Source organism: Diadema antillarum, unplaced genomic scaffold (assembly GCF_040938485.1).
Source record: "Diadema antillarum isolate AM-2024a unplaced genomic scaffold, OU_Dant_1.0 seq00000746_RagTag, whole genome shotgun sequence".
In the NCBI taxonomy this organism is placed as follows: domain Eukaryota; kingdom Metazoa; phylum Echinodermata; class Echinoidea; order Diadematoida; family Diadematidae; genus Diadema; species Diadema antillarum.
The window spans coordinates 298735-322509 of NW_027271643.1; the positions used below are offsets into that span (position 1 = coordinate 298735).

At 37.5% G+C, this 23775-nt stretch overlaps 1 protein-coding gene across 3 annotated transcripts in view; it reads right to left on the reverse strand.

The window, feature by feature from the left end:
- LOC139738501 (retinol dehydrogenase 7-like) overlaps positions 1-19530 on the reverse strand; it is a 32556-nt gene extending 13026 nt beyond the window's left edge. Inside the window, exons 1-3 of one of the 3 annotated variants that reach the window (XM_071649128.1) lie at positions 19453-19530; positions 13690-13806; positions 10444-11026 (exon numbers count right to left, since the gene is read on the reverse strand). In XM_071649128.1, coding sequence (XP_071505229.1) covers positions 10444-10550 — 107 coding nt within the window. In that variant the 5' untranslated portion in view covers positions 10551-11026; positions 13690-13806; positions 19453-19530. Of the gene's footprint in view, positions 1-10443; positions 11027-13689; positions 14017-18721; positions 19067-19452 lie in introns of those variants that run through there. The other 2 variants (XM_071649126.1, XM_071649127.1) reach the window with 2 other exon arrangements.
- Positions 19531-23775: the final 4245 nt, after the last annotated feature.

Here is a 23775-nt window from a genome sequence, read left to right on the forward strand (position 1 = left end):
ACTTATTGGAACAAAGTATATATCCTATAACGTGAAGCGGGCTTGGCCTCGTACGTGGTGGGTACTGCATCATTGGTATATATGTGTGACGGAAGGAAAACTTGCAGTATAGATGTTGCAGTGATGTTCAGTCTTGCCTTTATTCCCCAAGCTTTCAGCTGTTTCACCAGCCTTTCTCAAGGGCTTGATGAGACATAAACATAAAAGCAAAATAGCAACCAATTTGCATGCAAATCAAAAGCAAATCCCCACGCCTTAAAAGGTATGTAACTAATGTGCTTTAATTTATGTTGGTTTATGCATTACTGCTGCTATTACCTATAATAAACTACTACTACAATTTTCATTTTTTTCACTGCAAGTGTATGTGATAATACTGCCTTTTTGTTGGAGAGAATGTACAATATTGCTGTCCATGTTTGTTCGATTTTCTTTTGCCTTGTTTTTTGTTTTTGTTTTTGTTGTTTGCATTATTCTGTTGAAATGTACGCAAATTGGTGTTACTGTCTACATTCCATTTGATTGGCTTCTTGTTATTACTATTTCTATTTCTGTTCAAATGCATGCAGATTGGTTGCTATTTTGCTTTTATGTTTATGTCTCATCAAGCCCTTGAGAAAGGCTGGTGAAACAGCCGAAAGCTTGGGGAATAAAGGCAAGACTGAACATCACTGCAACGTCTATACTGCAAGTTTTCCTTCCGTCACACACACACACACACACACACACACACACACACATATATATATATATATATATATAACTTTTTTTCTTCTTCCAGAAACAAGTAATTGAATATGCCTGGTAACCTTGAGCAGACTATCATATCCCTTTTTGAAACATCTTAAGAGAATGTGTGTTGTATGTGTGTGTGTGTGTACTTAGAACAGAGAATGTGTTTATCATTCCTCTGTGTCACAACTACTGGAAGTTGAATTACTGTACAAGTATTTAAAGTCTACATGTACCAAAGCATTGTGCACTACAAGCAAACAGGCAGCAGTAGTGAAATATCAGGGGTCATAACATTGTACAAATCTATCAATACAGGTTGGCTGCTTGGTTTAAAGTACAGGTGACAAAGATATCTTTAGTCCACGATCAAACAATGTGGCTTGTCCTTGCAGAGATAACATTTAGTCAATTACATGATTTATAAGATCCCACAGAAAGTAGCAAAGCTATCCAATGATTGATATTATTTATGGTTAAAACCAATAATGTGTACATTGATACAGACATCTTAACACATCAGTCTTTATTTATCTAATACATCGTGTTCAATGTGTAAATGAAGTATGGCATTTTCAAAGAGAACATTTTATTTTTGCGATTGATCATGAGTACAGTACTATTTTTTGCCATATTTCCTCAAGCTCTCATTTTTTTTTTTTTTTTTTTTTTTGGTCATCCTAATCTGTCACACCTGAGTGATTACTTTTAATAGGTAAGACTAATTTCTTGGTCTCTTTGTGTGGTTTGTGCAATATTTACAGATAATATAGCAAATAGCAACAGTGACAATTGTAATTTGGGGCATTTTTGTCTTGTGTGGATGTACATACACACAAATCCTGTCACATGACTCATAGAAATAGTTACAGCGTACTATAATGATATGATACATGTATGATGCCATGTTAAAAAAGCAATAGAACAGATAAATAATTCATAGGAAAAAGTGAATTTCCTCTGATTTTGTCAATCTACATTACACATTAATTTCTTTTTATATCACAAACAATTTGAATTCAGTATGAATAGTGTCTGTAAGATTCTCTGGCTTTGGTGAAACATAAGGATGTCAGTTTCTGCAAGAAATCTGAGTAGGTTTGATGATTTTCAATTGCTGTTGCAACATATGACATGTTCTGCAAAATGTTGTCCACAAAACCATGATATCATGAATGACAGAATACAAAGATATCAGACAGGTTTTGGGATAGATATCATTTCAACCTTTTTTTTCATGCAACTTTTAAATTCAATGTAAATGTATCTCTTTTTGGTATCTCTTATGATTATCAATTAACCTTTACCTAAACCCATTCTCATAATGTGTACATATCGTCTGTTGAGAATGAGAAGAGCTTTAAGTCTACTCGAACACTATGGGTTTTGTGGTCACTTAACAGCCCTTATCATTCTCAACCGACGATATTTCCTTATTCAAAGAATCCTTTGAGTGGTTCACAGTATACAAGCATGCTTTTTAGTGGACCTCTCAATTCTTTTTTTTTCTTCTCAAAACATAACTTTGTATTTTGCCAGTATGTATGTATACCTTCATTTGTTAACTATCATTCATCCTTTGCACAGTTGAATGCAGGCATGCTTTTGATATGATTCCTGATTGATGAGGTTTTATGTTTTGTTGGAAAAAAAGAATGAAAATAAATGAATTGAATTGAACTGAATTCATTCCTAAATTCAACATTTTTTTTCTTACACTGAAACCCTTACATTCTGCTTTTTCTTGTTTGCTATTTTATCCAGAACTTTATGACATGTTTCATGTAGATTGTATTGTGAAAGGATTGTTCGCATTCATCCTTATTCATGACTGTATCTATCTTTGCAAAACATTTCCTCTATGATTCCATTAAAAGTTGATTTTTACACATGACATTATTGCTTTATTCACATTTTCAATATTCATCTTAACATTTGCCTGTTGCCTATAGACATAGATTGACAAGTCAATACAACTACATACATAAGAACAAGTTATAAAACTGCTTTTGCAAAAGTGCAAATTTTCTTGCAATTGATTGTTATTTGAATGAGGCAATATTCAGTTAACTTTACTTGTTTATGAACATTAAATTTCATGGATGGGAGTATAATAGTAAAAACCTTAATTTCACAGTACCAATGGATCTCTATTTTCTGTATAAGTACACAGAGAAATGCTACAAATATCCAGACTCTAATTATGTCAATCTAGTAAGTTCCACTGTGAACTTTGTCTTCATAATTCAATGTTATCTGCTTCTCCTCTTTACTCATTTAAAAGTGTCCCCCTCACACAGAAATGCTTTCAAGTTTGAACAATACATGGTACAGGTCTGCCCACTTGTCTAGACTATACTCTGTATAGACTTTGGAATGTATTTTTTGCTGTGAAAATAAACACAGATATAAAACTATTTCAGGCACACATACAGTCTTGAAGCAAATTCAAAATACAAGCCTATAATCACAGCCATTCCCTTGAGTTTGATTACATTTATGTTTAGTCTAATTGTGGATTTTTTTTTCTTATTTTCTACCGTGGATTGGATTTTTTTTCCCCCAAAGCAGGCAGCCTGTTTCTGTTTGAACTATCAAAGTTGATGATCCACGATGTAGTGAGATGCCATCTTGTACTCTTCATTATCCTTTGGTCATCATCATCAGGTCTGTTATTGCAACCCTGGAATATTTTTTCATGTGGAAATTTAGTTCTGCACCTTTTTGAATAAGTGCCAAAAAAAAGGTCCAAGATGAGATTACTTTTCCATTGCAGGATTCAACGTTAGTGGTAGCCCAGGGCCACTACAAATTGATGTTGGGCCACCAGATTTCAAAAATGGTTATGTTTTGGTGGCCTGATAGGGTAACATGATTCAAAAGGAAAAGTTACATTTGTTTTTATTTTGGCCACTTCACTTCTTATTCGGGCTACCAAAATTTTAGATTTAAAGGTTATGGTCTTGGCTTGAACGAGCCACCAGAGAAAAAGTTAGTGTCAAGACCTGCATTGTATCAGAATAATCCAGATTGCATGAAAGTTTTTACTTGTATGATACTCTCATGCATCAGTCAAGGGAAAATGATCTATGACCCCATTTAAAGTGCAGGGCTGGGGCAAGCCCAGGCCAGGCACAGCCTCAATTAGGGTACTCGACCCCACAATTCTGTGTGTTTACAGTTCAGGGCTTGGCCCGGGCATTTAATTAAAATCTTTCAATATTTTATTGTAGTGGCGCTCTGCTTGTAAACAAACGATTATTTGGGAGTGCGCCGGTCGCATTGTGGTACCGTATTTTTCCTGATAACTCCCAAGTTTCAAACTCTTCTTGCTGCTGAGATTTCTACACCATCCAATACATATATGTACAACCAGAGGAGTAGGAGCAAATTTAGACATGAAATGTCGTACCTCAGTCTCAGATGCATTAATTATTAACTTAGTCTGGATTGACCATTTAAATGGATCAGTGATACATTTCCTAATGCCCTGTTCTGCAGTCTCTCTGTCACTCATTGGGAATATTGAATACATGTAAACCTGTACAGTGTATGTCATCAGTGTATACAGGACTAAAGACCAACGGCTTGAATGTCATACAAAGTTGAAATTTGCAGTGGGAAAAATAAAGCCAGGTATTTCATGATTTCTTTCTGCCAATCCTTGAAATTAAGGCAGCTTCTCTTTAACCATGATGAAAGAGTGACTGATCTGTGTGGTTGAGTTTACATTGTAACAATTAATTCATGTAAGTTTATGATATATGTGACATTGCAAATGTACATTTGTAGTTTAACCATTGTAAATGCTTGAATGTGTCTTCAGCTGCAATGAGCTAACTGTCTTTATACACTTTGCAAGTTTGGGATAAGTATCACCATACAAACATGTGTTAATACCAAACATTACAGTCTTAAAAACAAAACTACTTTCTGATTTAAATTTGTAAAATCTGAATTTTGATAGTAAATTTGTACATTCCATTTTATCAAAGTACAATGTAATCATATCCACCAGCAATCTATACACCAATCTTCATAAAAGGGTCATTATGATTGTCATTTACTAGTCAGGTGGGTCAGCAATATAATCAGGATTTTTCATGATCAACACAATCTAATATGATTCAGTCTGTATCTCATGAGAGACCATTCTTGACTTATATTTTAATAACGGAGTAATCTCCCTCATGAATGAATCACATGCTCATTAAACAGGCATATTGTCAGCCTACAGCAAAGACCAGCAGTACATAGCCTAGAGCAAAGCTGTACAGATCTCCCTATGATACTGTGCTTTCATCCTGATTGAGGCCAGTGTCAGCTGTGTCTACAGGGTCAAACAGGGTTTCAGGCTGCTTGCATTGATCTTGTGGGGATGACATTCCTTCAACGTCTGACCACTTTGTGATCAATCAATCTCCATTGTGGTGAAGTGTGTTTATTGCAAGGTCTCCGGGGTTAATATCAGGTCAAGTACTGTTGTGCATAATCATAAAAGTACACAGTTGTTATTGATTCAAAGGAGTTTGAAAATATCCAACTTAACTTTTAGAGGTCACATAATGGACAATCCCTTTAGACCTTTTTTAATTTCTTTAAAATAACAACTTGAAATACATCCACATTTACAACCGTTATCTGTAATGATTTGCTAGAAAGATACTCAGTTGACTCTGGAGAACTGTGCACTGATGAAAGCTAGCATACTGTTATAATTTTCAGTTAAATTTCAATCAAAAGATTGAAGTCCTCTGATATTTATGTTCAAAAGTCGATTTTAAATCATTTCTTTTGATCAAATAATGCACACAATCATTTAAAGATTCTTCCCACCAATTCAACTATGGGTCAAAGATACATACATCTATCACTGAAATACAGTTTTGGCTTATGGCCATAATTCATTAGAATTAGGACCACTTGAGAGTGAACACTAAATTGTGGATGAATTTTCACTTCATACTGGATAGAAGAATTATGCTGCAGGTGCCTTGAACATGTCTCACTGACCAACCTCACAGTGAAATCATCCACGTGTACACCTCCACAAGTTCATCAACTTTCTCGCTCACGTACATGGCAGGGTCAGTGCCTGTGGAATGCATCACAACATAAATATTTCCTGGAAGCTAGTCTCAAAAGGTCATTTTCATTTGCATGGTGTGGAGGGAATATATATGAGGCTCATCATCTCCAGTGTTTGGATCAAAGAATGTGTAGGGATGTTTGTACAAAGCGTGTTTATGTCAGCAAGCTGTAAACATTCCAAAACTATGCCACATGAACACCAAAATAATGTTTGTTGAGCAGAGAAAATCAAGACAGATGCCTTGACCAAAGTAAAGAGAGAGGGCATCATCTATTTTGCAATCTTGATATGTTAAGAAGGTAATGAAGAAGTTAAGGGTGTGTAGTTCAGGTTTATGACTGTTTATGTCCTTTCAATGAGAGGTGTTCCAATGGTTAGAAATCTAGTTGGCAATCAAACATTCCAACAATGTAACATACGGTTACAAGTTCAAATGATACTGTTAATTAGCAATCCAACACTCAAACAATGTAACACAAGGTTGCAAAATAGATGATGCACTGCATCCCAAATTCCTGAAAGGGATGACGTGCATAAAAACTGTACAGCAGTTTTAACACCAGTCAATTTTTTTTTTTTGAATTTGTTTGTATTTTTCTCACATCTAAACTGTCCTGTCATCTTAAGCATAAAGAGTCCTTATTCCTACATTCTTTGTAATATCATCTGCGTCTTTGGTATAAATTGAAGGCAAATGAATTAGTTTGTGAAGCTGTAAAAAGGTATGGGATAGTTACAAGTTCCTATGTTTGATCATCAGCATCAAGAATGATCACATTATGAAATTGTCGAAATGCTCTAGATGTAGATGGGTGAAATTTTGAATACTGTAAAACGAGGAATTTTCGCGTGCATTTTAATTTCGCGAATTTCGCAAGCGCCAAGATTCGCGAAATCAAAATGCACGCGAAAGTTCTTGTCTACACTGTATGCATTGAATGACAGTGGCAGTTCGCGAAAATTTAATGCCGCAAAAAAGGCCGTCGGCTCCAATTCGTAAAAAATTTATGCCGCGAATATGTCATGTTTTACAGTAGATTCCACCATTGCAGTCAAACACTGGTTTGTTTAAATACGACGAAGAAAGGTTCAAAGTAATTTGTCTCTTTTTGTATATAAAAAGTACAAATCCATAAAGAAAAAAATCTTCAAAGTGACCTACAATCATGACAAAGTGATTTGCCTTGTTGACAGTTGTATTTTGAATCCAAGTTGCAGACAACAATTGAGGAGCTAAAACATTGATCTCTTATAACAAGTTTAAGAACTAACTCCGTCAGCAGACAAGATATTTGATAATGAGTATAAATTTTACCCACAAAGATTTCTAAAAATCTATAAGAGCATCAAATTTGCTGCTTTTTCAAAGAATCTAAGATGGCTGCTTCTGACCAAATTCAAGCAGTCTTCTATGTGTGAGAAGATGTTAAACATATAAACTACACATGGATGTTTAGAGGTTAAAGGACAAGTTCACCTTCATAGACATATGGGTTGAGTGAATGCAGCAATATTAGTAGAACCATGGAGGTATTTCTACCTCCATGGTAGAACACATCAGTGAGAGTTTGAGCAAAATCGGACAATCCGTTAAAAAGTTATGAATTTTTGAAGTTTCTGCTCAGTCACGGCTGGATGAAAAGACTACTATAGCTTGTGATGTCACATGAGCACAACGATATAAAGAAAGAATAAAGAAAATTCAACATAGTTCCATTTTTCTCGCATAGCAAAAGAACACTCGCCTTCTCTCTTTCAGAAGGCAGGGGGAATAATATTACCCTTAACATACGTCAGTAGCAAGTCTAAGAAATGTGCACTTTATTCAAAAAGTAAAGTTTTGTGAAATTCTCTTTTTATTTTCCTTATTTTACTGTACACACCATATATTTTGCGAGTCTAAATTTTCGCGAATCGGGAATTCCCGACGATTTCGTGAGTGGTTAAATTCGCGATCATGGATTCCTGTACTGAACAAAGAAGTGTACACGCGTACGTCACATTCACATCAGGATCAGAGTCAATATTTTCGCGCGCCTTTAATTTCGCGAATAGCACCTGACTCGCGAAATTCGCGAAAATAAAAACCTCGCGAAATATTCGGCGTATACAGTAGTTGTACGCATGTGACATAATACACTGTAGTAGTCTTCTCTTCCAGCAGTGACTGCGCAGATACTTAAAACATTCATAACTTTTGAACGGATTGTCCAATTTTCCTCAAATTTTCACTGATGTGTTCTACTATATTGCTGCATTCTCTCAATCCTTATGTAGTATGAAGGTGGACTTGTCCTTTAATACAATCAAAGACATTTTGTTACATAAATTTTCTGCAAAGAAGTCTGTGATATCACATACTACTGTATGTGTATATGTCATGTACTTGTACCACTTGATTTATGTGTGTCCCAGCTCACTCGGCCCATTACTGGGCCTCAGTAGATAAATAGTTGCAACTGATAGTCACTTAAAAAAAAAAAAAGAACGAAGGATAAGAATTTGAATGACTATTGGCAATATTACTTCATTTCTGATACAGCCATATTAAATTGCATTCAATCAGAGGTTAGCTGCAGGTGAGTCAAGCTCCGTTTTGATTGTTTAATTACCTACAGCTGTATTATCAATGATTTGGTTTTGCTAATAAGACACATGATCCATAGATCTTAGCTAAAACATATTCCGGTCTAGTTCTTTGAAGACTAACAAAACGAACTGTTGAGCAAGACAGTCAGTCAGTGAGAGACGTGAATCTGAACCTTGTCTGACCGTTTGGCATACAGGGAACAAGAAGCAGGTCAATTGCAGGATAGACCTGTCAAATCTAATCTATTGCAGTTGTTATTATCCATCAGGTGTAGAATGCATCATGAGCTTGCTTGTGCCTGCGAATACAAACTCTGATGTTACTAATGCTTTCCACATCATTTCGCTGCCTTTAAAAAGTAGTAGTCCCTAGTAGGTAAACGCTCAATGTGTAAAGAACCAGAACATTACTAAATGCTACAGTTTTCATTCCCTCCTTTACATTTTATGATTCCTTCATTATGTCACTTCCTGACAGATCAAACTCATAATGCAAAATTGGCAATCTACATTGTTTTCATCTGGCTGCCATGTTGTTGAGTGCAGAGCCTCTGAATGGTTTATCTGCAAAACACATGTACACACAATAGGGGAAAAAAACACCCTTAACCTCAAATTACACTAAGTGGCTTCTTCCTGTGTGTTAAAGAATTCTCCTTTCCCATAGGAAGTGATATCTAATAAACTATGACATTTACGCAGTCATTATTGTGTTACTAGCTTAATAATCTGAAGATGCCAATTCTGTTCCAATAACACATTGTCATGCATGTTACCCATGTAGGAACTCCTCATTAATTTTGCCCAACACTGGAGTTCTTTTGTTTGTTTGTTTGTTTGTTTGTTTGTTTTTTTAAACCAGGCCAGCCACGTCTGCAACCAAACCTGCTGACCACACATCTTTCCAGCCTTGTTACATAAAGTAGCGATTGCCACATCTCCGTTTGCATGGTTACAGGTTATTGAAAAGGAGTTCGACCAATCATAACAATGTATTCCGCAAGCTCGGAGATGGAACTTTCCTCTAACTTTTCCATCCTTTCATCTCTGCCCACACTTCTTGACCAGCTTTCGACATGAAAGCATCGGAAACATCACGTTGCCAACTCGCTCAACATAATCTCGCTTTCAAAACGTTGGATTAGCAAATTATTCTTCTCTTTCTCTATTTCTCTCCAAAATTTCATCCTTAATTTCGCCTTCTCGCCGAACACCATTCGTCAAAGGATTTATTCATCCCTTTCTCGTTTACACGAATCATTACATGTGTCGTGTTTTATGTACAGAAAAGTGCAATAACTGAACCTTGAAATTGGACAACCACTTCCTTTAATCTTGCATCAATTCAAGACGCAGCCTCATAGCAGGTAGTATATTGTGTGTTAATAAAACAATAGTGAATAGCAGGATAATTCATTTTCGATCTATTCGCATTCTCTTGCCAAATCCATATCCTACTACATAACACCTTCTCCCTTATTCTCATAATGATATTTCTATATTGTAAAACCAGAAATGTTTGCATACATTTTAATTTTGTGATTTTTGTGAGAGCCAAGATTTGCAAAATTAACATGTATAGCCTACATGAAAGTTATTTTCTACATTTTATGCATGGAATGCCAGGGGCAATTAATGAAAACTTCATGCTGCAAAAAAGGCAGGTGGCTGCAATTCGCTTACAAAAGAAGAAGTGTACTTCACTGCTCGTAAGGTCTGAGACATGCAGAACAAGTTTTTATTCCTGATCTTGCCCTGATAATGTTACCTGTAGCCATCCAGTCACCTTACAGCAGTCACTGGAAAAATGTGATAGTTTGAATCTGTCTATGACTCTTAGCTTTATCCTAAATGTCCTTGAGTCTTACGTTCAGTTTGTTTCATTAAGTGATCAGCAATATTGACAGTCTGTAACAATTATCATAACGAAATAACATAGCACGTAATAAAGTAAGATAACATGTATAGAAAATTCCCATATAGATAATACTGGTCTCTTACAGAGCAGCAATAAATTCTTGATCACTCACCTTTCATTTAGTTTGTCGACATAAGGTCTTCTCAGTTGCCACTCTATCAGTTTGGCAATAACAGCAAAGGCGAGGACTACGGCAGCATAGCACAAGAAACACCACATGGCTGTGAGCGACGTGATTGTAATACTCTCTACCTGGAGGAATGGGTAGATTTCAAAGCACTGGAGCTTCTCACACAAGAACGTCTCAGGTCACACACTGTGCATATAAATGAAGGCGGCGGAGGATCATCAAAAAAGGCTTGTCTCTCATTCACACCTGGCTGCCGTTCCCAATCGGTAGGTTCTGTATGAAATCAAAAACCTTTCCAGTGAACATGGGGATGCTTTGCCTATGTTACAATGAAAGACGACATGCCACGAACACTGAAGATGTTTCTAGCCAGCACTGCAAGGCAACAAAATGCCGCAGAGCTCAATCCTTCTTTCGCTTGAAGCAAATTCCTATGGTTGCTGAGGTCCAAGTGTCCTTTTCCAAAAGGGGCAAGTACTTCCAGCAGGAGCACACTTCATGCATCTGACAGACCACTCACTCATCGGCGCCTCCGTACTGACCGTGATCCACTGCCAAGTGTCATCTGGGGTATTCAGTTGACCGAGCAAGAGAGAGGGAGAGAGAAAGAGAGAGTGTGTGTTATGAGAGTTTGTGTGTGTGTGTGTGTGTGTATGTGTGTGTGTGTGGGCAAGAGAGTTCTATTTTGTCAGTTTTGCAAACGGAAAAGGAGCGAACACAAGCAGCACAGAAAAAAAAAAGGTCTGTCTGGTTTTCCAATATAAACACCATCCACGCACATCAGCTACACAAAGCCGCCATGGATAAATCATAATTCACTGGGGTGAACAAGAGTTCACCTGGAACTAATTCATAATAAGAGATTGCACTTTCAAACTCAGGCGATATGCATTTTGTTCAGTCCGTTGTATAAGGATTAAATTTTTCTACAGAAATGTCTCCAGTGAATTCATGAGGTTCAACATTTATATTTGATTGAATAGGGCTCTCCTCACAATCCGATACACATACAAGTGTCTGTACATGAAAAGAAAAGTGCAAGAATGAAATAAGCAACCAATGTACTGAATGTAACAAATCATACACAAAGAAAAATGTACACAGTTAAAATGGCTGATGTATAAAATGATGTTGATATATATGCATCTTTGTAAAAGAACTAAAAAATGCAATCAGCGAATATCATCTCATCATAAATGTGCCCACTGCAGTAGACACAAATCACTGGGGATTGTCATCATATAACAAGTGATGGTTAAAAAATAATTAAAAAAAAGTGTAGATGATACCTAAAATTTTGCTTTGCCTGGAATGAAATGATCACTTCTGTTTCATCTTTATATCTTACCCATTTGGACAGAAGAAAATAGAAATGTAAGCGTCAAACCCACTGACCATGAATAAAGGCTACACTAGATTCATTCAAAAGTAATGCAAATTTAAAATCAATCTTAATTATGATTGTATTGTCAACAAGACATCTGCCAGAAAAAAAAAAGCATGCTTACATAACTGTATCTCTATGCTGCACCTGATTTGTAAAAGAAAAGTAAAGATCCTTTAGTAATAGAGGAAAAATATCAATCAATTTGAAGTAGTAACCCGGCCTATTTGATTCTGTCTCAATCATGACATCTACTCATAATCACAGAAGATCATGACTGCGGAAAATGATTTCTAAAATGATTTCATGGATGTGCCTAGAATTTGTTTGATAACTGACAGCACCCTTTCACCTGTGAACTATGCAAATAAGCTATTATCCAATTCAATCCTTGGACCTTACCCACTCAGAGATCCTACAATCTCGTACCACATGCAACTTTAATTTAATGGGCAGAGAGTATGATAACCTCTTCAACCTGACAATGAATAACTGGTACTCTATGTGTATATTACATTATCGTTGCTCCTCATAACATGACAAGTATAAGACAGTTTTTGGGGTATTATACCTACAGGTTGAGATTTCATGATGGACTGGATAATTGTGTAATTTAAAAATAGATCTAATAAACACATGTTCTATCGTTTCATCTCCACACAAGAAGACCTCTTACATTAAATTTCATAACACTATACTTCACAACCTTCAGCATTTATCAAATGAGAGACTTTGAAACTGATGTTTATAGAGAAAATACACTGATAGTCAAAATATCTCATTTTTCCTTTTTTTTTAAAGGAGGCACCCAAATGTGCTCGGTGGAGACAAACACAATAGGAACTTGAACAGGACATGGCAGATTACAATGTAGGAGCCACAAGTAATACTATCTAAAATTTGGCTCAAACAATCTTTATTCCAATGACAGATAAAAGGTGTGAATTTTCAAACGACAAGTGTTTCAATCAATTATTAGTGCCAAAATCATAATTCCTTTCCCAAAATATTCATACTAGCAGCAATTGTTAAATTTGTGTCATTTAAACGTCGTGCATTCAACCAGACATTTACTCAAATGTGCTCTCATTGAAAATAATTTGAAAACATCAACTGACCACTGAGTGACTTCTAAGTATTCACTCATTTTTCCAACAAAGACGTCTTTCAAAAGGGCTTTCATGTTTACAAGCTCTGTACTTTTGGAGTAGAAAAGAAAAATATCCCACTGCAAAAAATAAATATTGCATGAGGAAATGGAAGTTTATATTCAGCCAAGTTGATTTGCATCCACACAGGAAGTGTCTCATTTCAACAACAACCTCTACAATAATAAAGGACACATCAGGTCAAGGTTGATGAAAAGCAGCAAAGTGCAAATAGCATGTGGGATTCATGCCATACCTAAATTTGACGTCGACACAGATTAAAAGAAATAACATTTTGTGTGTGTGTGTGTTTTATTAAGTATCATATTTGGTATAATGATATGACATTAATGGTCTATTCTTTATTGTTAAAATCACTCAAAATGTGTTCATTCTTAAAATTTTACAGGAAGAAGATTGAAAAAAAATATTTGTTGTAGACCCACAAAAAAAGAGTATAGCTTACTTTCCAGATATGTCTCTATTTCACACATTGTTTGGTGTAACCTACATTATCGCAATGATTAAAAAATAACAAGCAAGTACAGACACAGAGAATCTAGTCTATTTCAATGAAGACTTGCACTGCTGAACAAACTATGTGTGTCTTGCAGGCTCATAAGTCAGTCACTCCCTGTGCAATCACAACCTTCCGCTTCACACATGCTTTCCTTCTGAAATCATGTGATATCTTACCTCCACATAGCCACCATTACTGGCAAAACATACAGATGTGCTTCTTAACTCAAGTTATTCATTGTGTTGTCTTCTATCTTGAAGATGGTTGTCCTTATTTGCGAGCACTTTGGGTGTCTGGAAAAACAAACAAACCAACAGCCCAATGAAAGCAGTTTGAGCTGCTGTTTTAAGAGGAATGTTTAGGATAAAGTTTGATATTGAATGCCACATGGAGATAATCTATGGTTGGTTCAGAGAATAGATTACTTCCTTTCACATCAAATGCCAATTTCCTTTGTATTCAATCCAAGATAATTATGATCATGGTGGGGGCCAAGGGTGGTCCACAAAAGGTTGCAGCATGTCACAGTGACATTCTTAAATTTTTGCACAACGTCCTAAATATCATGCGACATTATAGGCACAATGCCAAAAATTTATAACATACAGTACTAACAACAGATACTTGCAAATGAATAAAACGTGGCTGGTAACATGCTCAAAATCTGGTTGAAGATCTTATCTTTGCATTACAGTCTGTTCACTGTGGTCAAATGTGAAAAATAGTAATAAAATAGCACAAAAGAGCATTGAGAACCACAGACCCACATATCTAGCTGCATGGGACTATGGTTCCTGATAAATGAGTGCTCTACCAACATATGATGTTCATGTACAACATAATTCCTTTTCCATGCAAACAGCTAATTAAGATCATTCTTGGGTCTATTCTCATGACAGAAAGTTCTAAACAACGGTTAACATCTAAAGAGAAATATACTGATGTACTGTATGTACTCAATGAAAAAACAACAACAAACAAAACACCATTGCACCACACAGATATTGTACTATATGTACTACGGAAATATGTATTCATATAATATTTTCCATTCAAATAGTATTGCATACACTTTTTTTTGGGGGGGGGGGGCTGGGGAGGGGGACAAATATTTTGAGCCATTTTGTCATGCCCATAATATAACTAAACCAAAATGAGTTTGCAATTTCCCTTAATGATTTTCCCAAACTTTACCAGGTTTACATGGCTTCTTACAGTCATCAATATATACCTCAGGTTTTACATAAAGTAATGTAGAAAAAAGAAAGAAAGAATGAAAGAAAGAAGCATACACCTGTATATATCTTGTGAAGGCATCAGAACAAAGTGTGGACATAAATATGCACTCTTCAAACTACAAGGTGTGCACTTGTAACTCTTCCACTTTTTTTTTTCCATGAACATATTTATAAACTATATAATGTCAAGCATCAAACTACAAATTTGACATGAACAACTATGTGTCTAATGTGCAAAAATGTAAAGAATATCACTGTCAAAATATTTATTCTTAACCTGTTGAGGACAGGATGATTTTGCTAGAACATGCATTTCCCATAGACCCTTGCCCGAGTATACTCGGGCAAGGATTAATATTGTAAGATCTGTCACTGAAATGAAAGCGACTATAATGGAATTAGTCACAGCCTGATTAGAAAAGATAAAAAGGTAAAACAATGCTAAACATGAGAATGATAGTGTAATAATATGATACATTTTACCCTGACTATATGTTTCTGTCCTTATTCCAGCCTGGGGGCCTGCTATCATAATCAGTATATTGGGACATTCTGGGTAATCCATCTCAACTGAGGAGGCCCACACCTGGCAGAATTTGAACCTATGACCTCTTGCAAATGAGCACTAGGCCTCATCCACAAATGCTACCATTAATGCTCTCAATGCCTATTACATCAATACAATGTGTGTGTAGGTTTGGCGATCTTTATAATGCTTTATGATTACCTAGTTCTAATTGATTGAAAACCCTCATGAATCAAAATGAATGGATTGCATACTACATCAGTGCATGTTATTATTATTATTATTATTATCATTATAATACTTCAGGTCATGGCCTCTGACAAGTTCACTGGTTTATATAAATAAGAAATTTGGGAATCTAGATTGAATATAATAATTGTAGAAGTAAGAAATTTGGCTCATTTAATTATCCATGCTGAGTCTTGAAAGCAAGATGACTTTCATGTGGCTTTTTTTCCCCGACTGTGGCACATTACAAGATGCAACAATTCACACACACGATGTACAGTTACTTTAAATAGTGATTTGCATTTGTTTCTTTTTACATCAGTACAGTGCACCCCCATTATATATGAACATGGTTACAACAAATTCTTGTTACAACAAAATCAAAATTCAAATCCCAAAATTATCGTCTGCATCATTATAAATAGACTATGATACTGTTTGGTTATAACACAATTTTGATATAACGAAAGAAAAGTGCCAGTTCTAGGACTTTGTTATAATGGAGTAAACTGTATCACATTGTAGGATCATAAGTGAATATTTCCACTATCAAATACTGTATGGAAATGATACACACCTAAAATGTCTTTTATCACTGCATGTTGTGAAATGCTACAGTGCTAAAATAATGTGCTAATGACAAAGACTTGGTGACAATCCATTTCTGCATTAGAATAAAACAAACTACTATTAATAAGGAAATTTACCCCTCCCATCTTTCAATAGTGAACAGATGTGTACCCAGCTTCAGATACACCCCTCACTGCAGACATGTACTGTACCACCTACACATATCGCTTAAAGCACGTTTCTTACACGATCTCAATGTTTGCAGCTGTTCCCTCAGCATACACTATCACCAACGCTGTCACGCTTGACGAAACTGTGAATTTGCATCACATTTCGATGTCTCACTCTGCTTCTTGCAAACATTGAGATTGCAGCCGTATACAATGAACTTCACACATATAGGCGCACAGTACATTTCTATCCCACCATGACTCATTTATGAGCAGTGTCTACCCGCACGCATTGCAACCATATCCCTCTCTCTTCTCTCCCTTACTACCAAAGCCTTCTAACTCATCATTAGACCAATGAATTATACACAAGGCTATTCTATGCTTTCACTGTAAATCAGGTATCATATGGTTAATCATTACCATTTTATGTCATTGAAATAACTGCAAGACACTATCAAGGGAAAAAAACATGACACACAAAAGTCATTTCCTCCAAGTTGTACCAACATAAAGAACCAAAATGCTGAGTTTTACTGTAAAAAGAATGTCTAATCTTGACCAACAGCCAAAGTCTTAATGAATTGCCAGACATTTCAACAGCACTGTGAAAGTGATATACTGCTCAGTAAAAGCACATCCCTGCACTTAGAATCATGTCACACCATTACCATATCAATGTGGCAATTAATCAAGAGAATGGCTACTTGTTCACACCCATGATGCTTTTCTACCTTTAGACCCATTTTAAGCTCAGTTTATGTGTAGATCAGGCTTTGTAACCAATGTGAAAGTTCTCTGGTTTTGGTCTGGGTGTGAGTAACCCGATTGGTTGAGCCAGCTAAGAGAAGATTTACACACGTGTACAAGGTCTATACCTTAGTACTCTCCCAGAGCCTGTCTCTTCACAATAAATTCTTCCTAGCCTGGTCTTGGCTAAACTTGAGCTTCAAGATTATGAAGTTGAACTGCTACGAGCATAGTATGCAGTGTTTCATCTATGTGTATGTTTAATAGATCCATTTAAAACTTTTTTTTTTTGGGGGGGGGGGGGAAGGGAGGGGGAGGAGGCACTCTTACACCTTGAGCTTGTGTTGTGGTAGGTTTTGGGGAGGTTGGAAGATAAGCTAATTTAAGCCATTGCACAATTTCACTTTGGCCTCAGGTTCAATGAGCCTATAATAAAAGTGAAGACAGATGGTACCCATGCAGCTTCGGGGTCCATTGGCTGAGGTGAGAAATAATCAGATTTTTCATGGATGATTCACATACGAATTCCCCGGTAAGGTCCATAGTTTCAATTACTTTTTTCATCACATCAACATTAATGCCACTTTTGTTCCCTTCTCCTTGAAGTAGCACATGGAAAGTGAAAGAGATGATTACAGTATGTACCTCTTCTAAGCAGAATATCTTTGTGGGGCAATAATCCCACAGATTATGATGTTTATTAACAAATTGTATACATATAATATCTTCAAAATTAAACTTAACAATTTGGTAATGTTCTTGCCAATCTCAATTACAGAAGCTTTCACGACATGAGGTGATCTCTCCATGAAGAGAATGGCATGGATTTAAAACAAATATACTCACCATATGCTCTTCGTCTTCATCATAATCAACAGGAGGGCCATGGGGGGGGGGGGGGGGGGGGGGGGGGGGTCGGTGGTGGTAGTGGTATTTGCGTATTCTCAGAATAGCAGAATACTTGTTCCTCCTTGTCTTTATGAGATAGCGCTTCCTAATTTCTATTTGACACACCTTTCTTTCTTTCTGCTTTCATCTGGCATCCTCAGCCACTTCACACTCACAGACCATTGCATCACTTCTTTCTCATTCACCAGCTCTCACAGTACATTACATTATACAAGCACATGTGACCTATAGCTTCTACCAGCTGCCGTGTAGTACAACCTGCAATGCAGCCTTCTTCAGCTTCCTGTGCTCAACCTCAAAACAGCCAACAACATCAACACCAAACAGGCTTTAAAAATATTTTTACCGCAGTATGCTTGTCTATATGTCTAACGCTAGACTCTCGTCCAGACACGTAAAACGGCAAAGTAGGTTTCGTTCAAGGTTATGTAGATAGACTAGGCCTGTATCTTTTTTCCCCCATTGTCCAATTATATTCAGCATGAGCAAATTAACTGTTCCATTCAGCACGTCTGCCCTGAAAGAAGATGATGAGGCCGTGTAACTGCAATGCAACATCAGCCAGATCTACAGTACAGTATCAGATGTGAAAAGCCTCGAGCCTCACCACATACCCACATTTGTTTACACTGAAGAAGCCTACGATTCGGGAATGTATACACGTGATAAACGCTAGTTTATTTGGAACTGTACAGAATAAAAATGAAGATCTACCTAGTCTATAACTCTCCGCATTTTCGATTACATTCATTCCGTCGATTACGTACTTTCGCTCGACAAAGTTTAAAGTAGGACACCGCCAACCCATGCGTCTTACCAGAGCAGCGTCGGAGAACAGGGACTGCCAAAGATTTCGACAGTAAAGGTAGGGGCGGATTCGGCCGGTGTACTGTAGCAGTGCAAGCACCGTCGTCCGGTCCGGAGCTGAGTGACCTCTTACCTATAGGTGACCGAACCCCGAATCGAAGGCAAAGCCATACATTAGGCCCTACACAGGAATGACGAGTACCGTTTCTTTGTTTTTCCTCCAGCTCAGGTTAATTGATTGCAATGTGAATTTCTATTGTGACGATATTGTATCGAATCGCACGACAATCGCATGCAACACAAATTTTGATCTGCGATCAGCGATGATCATCTGTGATGCGATGCCCAGGTCGGCGGCAGGTCTTTCAAGATGCGTTGTTCAACAGCACTGTACAAAGTACTGTACAGTAAACGTGTGAGCTGAGAGCGAGCGAGCCAAGTCCTTGGACTCACGTGACATGCAGGATGTTGACAACAACAGGACAAAGCGTCTGCTGCAGCAGACGCTTGCTCAAGTACCGGTATTCTAACACCATATTCTTATTACCTTCCTCTCGATTGGAAGTAAAGGGAAGGTGAGTGCGTTTGTAATTATCTTGTATATGACTGAACCCGAGATAGAATCTTTACAGAGTGTCTCATAATCAGTACGACCACGCGAGCATTCATTGTCCCTTGCTTCAACCACGGACCCACTAAAAACATTCATTATATTTTGTAAATTAATGCATAGGAGCCTACCTCTGTCTATATGTCGAAAGTGTCACCAAATGATCAATCGTTCTTCCCTGCTTTGATCTTATGGTCTCCGCCCGCGGCAAGCAAAACACAGCGCAGCGTGGAAAAATATACATATAGAGCCTACCTGAATTACCTGAATTACCGTGAATTACCTATATATGATGACGCCCACCAGTATAAGTTGAAGACTCTGTCTTGTTGAGACTGAGAGGGCCATTCATTAAAGGAATCAATCCTGAGCTTGGGGAGTTCCATGTGATGTATCCATTAGATGGTCAGTTTAAGCAATCTGGATTAAATTTGTTATATTTCTGTTTCCAGTGATCATTGAGCTTAATTACTACTTGAAGCTGTTGACTGATGTTGCCTCGACATGCAGTTTCCGCACAAAGGCTATTAAAGTTGCTCTCTCGACACCTTCCTTTATACAACTTGAATTGAATTGAATTGAATTGAATCGAATTGAATTGAATTGTGAATTGAATTGAATTTATTTGTTCAGCATAAAAAATCAAAGAATGACCGTAATGATAAACAATCATGACAAACATGTAGAGTAGGCCTAAAGACGGATCTATGGAATACATTAAGCTGAAGGGAAGCAGCCAACGAGGAATTAAAAGTTTCCTTAAAATCTGGCCGACCCAGGTAAGCAATAAGAAAAAAAAATGCATTAGGCGTAGTGGTAATCATTTTTATATTAAAAAAAAAAAGAGATGAACACAATTTAGGCTCTATCAGATGTAAGAACAGAACCAAAACAAACTAGATATATCGCTACGGCGACTGATATGCCTCCGCCATAGTGCATGGTTCTCCTAATAGGTCTATAGTACAATGTCTTGACAATGTGTGATGGCAATTTCACACAATTGGCAAAATATTAAAATGACAGGTTTGACACAAATGTGCTGAATGTTCACTTTCCTAGAACTAGGTTCAATTGGATGAATGATTAAAATGTCAGAGTGCAGGTATTTGGGGAACTGATGATTAATTTTTTCTTGACTTTTGACCCTTTTATAAGTTTATGCTTTGAGTAATTTTCAAGGTACTTGAGAAAAAGTATAATTTCAGTATCAAATGGGAAAACAGCATTATCTAAACCTGGCCTTTGACCTTTGACCTCACAGTTCCAAAGAGAATCACTGTTAGGTTGAACATGCATAAATATAAAATGTAAGTTTCATGATGATACCTTGAGTTACTTTTGAGATATGGAGGAAAAAGTGCAATTCAGCACTTTCACTTGACCTTTGACCTTTTGACCTTTGACCTTTTGGCAAAAAACTTCCCACAGAATATATATATATATTGGGTAATACATGTATACATCAAGTTAAAAAAAAACCTTCAGGCATTGCATAAATATAAGGAAAGTAGTGATATTTTGAGGAGTTGGCCTTGACCTTTGACCCCTGACCTTTGAACCATGACCCCCAACTTCCCTAGATAATCACTGCCCATTGGAACAAGCATATATACTAAGTTCCATGAAGATACCTTGAACCATTTGCGAGATATGGAGAAAAACATGAATTTTCAACCTTTTTTCACAAAATAAGCTGTGACCTTTGACCTTTGACCCCGTGACCCTAAAATCCAAACAAAGTATTATCCCTCCAGGATATACCCTCATACCAAGTTTGATGTAAAACCACCATACGGTTCTTGAGATATCGACAAAAACAAAACGGGACGGACGTACGTACGGACGTACGTACGGACAGACGGACGGACGACCCGAAAACATAATGCCTCCGGCCACTTCGTTAGCGGAGGCATAAAAATCTACAGCAATGATACACGAAACACTACATTTACATTAAGACAGTACAAACCCAAAGTGAGTGATGATCATTAGAAATAAAATAATGCCAGCCAAGCATATCAAGAAGTTATGAATGCTATAATTTTGTATGAAATTCTCCTTAAGTTTACGTTTGAATATACATTAAGGTAACTTTACGAATATCGTCTGGTATTGAATTCCATATAAGCGGACCTTAATAAAGCACAGATTTCTGAAATACAATGTACATGTAATTATGTTTTTTGGGCATGTGAAAATTCACAGCGTTTCTGGTATACAGAGGGATGAATATGGCAATTTTAAGTGAAATAATGCAGCAGAGAATAGGGTGAAAACTTTCTGTGCTGTAAAAACATAAGATTACCTAATTTATATTTATATCTATTATACAGCGTTAAAATCTTTTTGGTATAAAAATGGTGAAGTGTAAGCTAAATAAGTTGAATGGTTGATAACTCTCATTAACTTAAACTTATGACCGCGTGTAACTTGATTATTGATAACAAGGAGAACAGCTGGATCAAAGTCTTCCACATCATGCAAAATCTTGAACACTTGAATCATTATCTGAACATTCACGTCGATACTCTGGGATGGAATCCCCAAATACCTGAGTCTCTCAGAATATGCAACGATTTAATTTCAGATACCAACTTTGTTGCTCTCCTCTGAACCGATTTAATCTTTTTTGTATCACTCTTTGAAAGTTCATTCCATACACAAGAGCAATATTCCAAGAGCGGTCTAACAAGGGCCTTTATAGACAGTGGGACAAAAATACTTCCCTGAGTGATAGTCAGATGAGTAAAGGGCTTTTTACACTTGTGTTTCTTAACCCCGGACTTTCTCTGACCCAGGACTATCCTTAGTCCCGTACCAATTTTTTCAGCTTTTTACACTCGCCAATTAGTCCCGTACTATCTCTTGTCCGGGGCTAAGGAGAAAACTGACCTTTTTACACTCGTGTTTCTTAGCCCCGGACTTTCCAAACCACATGAATATTCATAATTACGCTGTGTACTGTACACGTACACGCACGCACCAGCAGCACTTGATTACCTCGTTTCTGATTGGTCAGTGAAGGTCGGACTTCGTCTCCGTCGCTTAGCCCAGGATTATTTTTTCGTTCTGTTTACACTCACTTGCTTGGCACCGCAATTGCGGTGCTAACCCCTGCTATTTTGCAGGGCCAGATAGTGCCGTACTATCGGTGGGGCTAGCCCACTTTGGCAAAAACGAGTGTAAACTGAAAGTGGGCTAAGGATAGTCCCGTACCAACGGTGGGGCTAAGGCCCCCCCTTAGCCCCACCGTTGGTCCGGGGCTAAGCAAAAATTTACAAGTGTAAAAAGCCCTTTTAAGTCTTTTTGATCAGACCAAGTACAAGTACTTTACTCGCCTTTACATTGTGTACATGAAGAGTAAAGGGCTTTTTACACTTGTAAATTTTTGCTTAGCCCCGGACCAACGGTGGGGCTAAGGGGGAGGGGGGGGGGGGCTTAGCCCCACCGTTGGTACGGGACTATCCTTAGCCCACTTTCTGTTTACACTCGTTTTTGCCAAAGTGGGCTAGCCCCACCGATAGTACGGTACTATCTGGCCCTGCAAAATAGCAGGGGTTAGCACCGCAATTGCGGTGCCAAGCAAGTGAGTGTAAACAGAACGAAAAAATAATCCTGGGCTAAGCGACGGAGACGAAGTCCGACCCTCACTGACCAATCAGAAACGAGGTAATCAAGTGCTGCCGGTGCGTGCGTGTACGTGTACAGTACACAGAGTAATTATGAATATTCATGTGGTTTGGAAAGTCCGGGGCTAAGAAATACGAGTGTAAAAAGGTCAGTTTTCTCCTTAGCCCCGGACAAGAGATAGTACGGGACTAATTGGCGAAAAAATTGGTACGGGACTAACGATAGTCCTGGGTCAGAGAAAGTCCGGGGTTAAGAAACACAAGTGTAAAAAGCCCTTAAAATTGAGGTTAGGAGAAAAGTACACCCCAAGATCCTTTTCCTCTTTGACTGTCTCAATAACCTCAATAATATCATTGTTGTCATTTGAATGCATCTGATATTGATGCCGAGGATTTCTACGACCATGGTGCACAACATGACATTTCCCGTGATTGAATTTGACAATTGTTTGAGCTGCCATATTGGGACCAGACCTCAAGTTTGTGGATGGTATCCTGCAGTAACTGTGTATCAAAATGGGATCACTAAGTATTGACTGCCAGCATTTGGCATCGTCTGCAAACAGTCTTATATTACAGTCAACATGTTCAGAAACATCATTCAAAATATAGATCAATACTGGGCCTGTGGAACACCACTACGGATCCGAGTGCCTTCCATGGAGAAGCCTCACCACGGACAATGAGTCTGACCCAGTGCATCCATCAGAGAGAAAACCCTCAGTCCAGCCCAATACATTCCCATTAATGCCGAGGTTCCCTTTTAGCTTGAGGAGAAGCCTCCTATGGGGGACACGATCAAATGCCTTTGAGAAGTCTAGA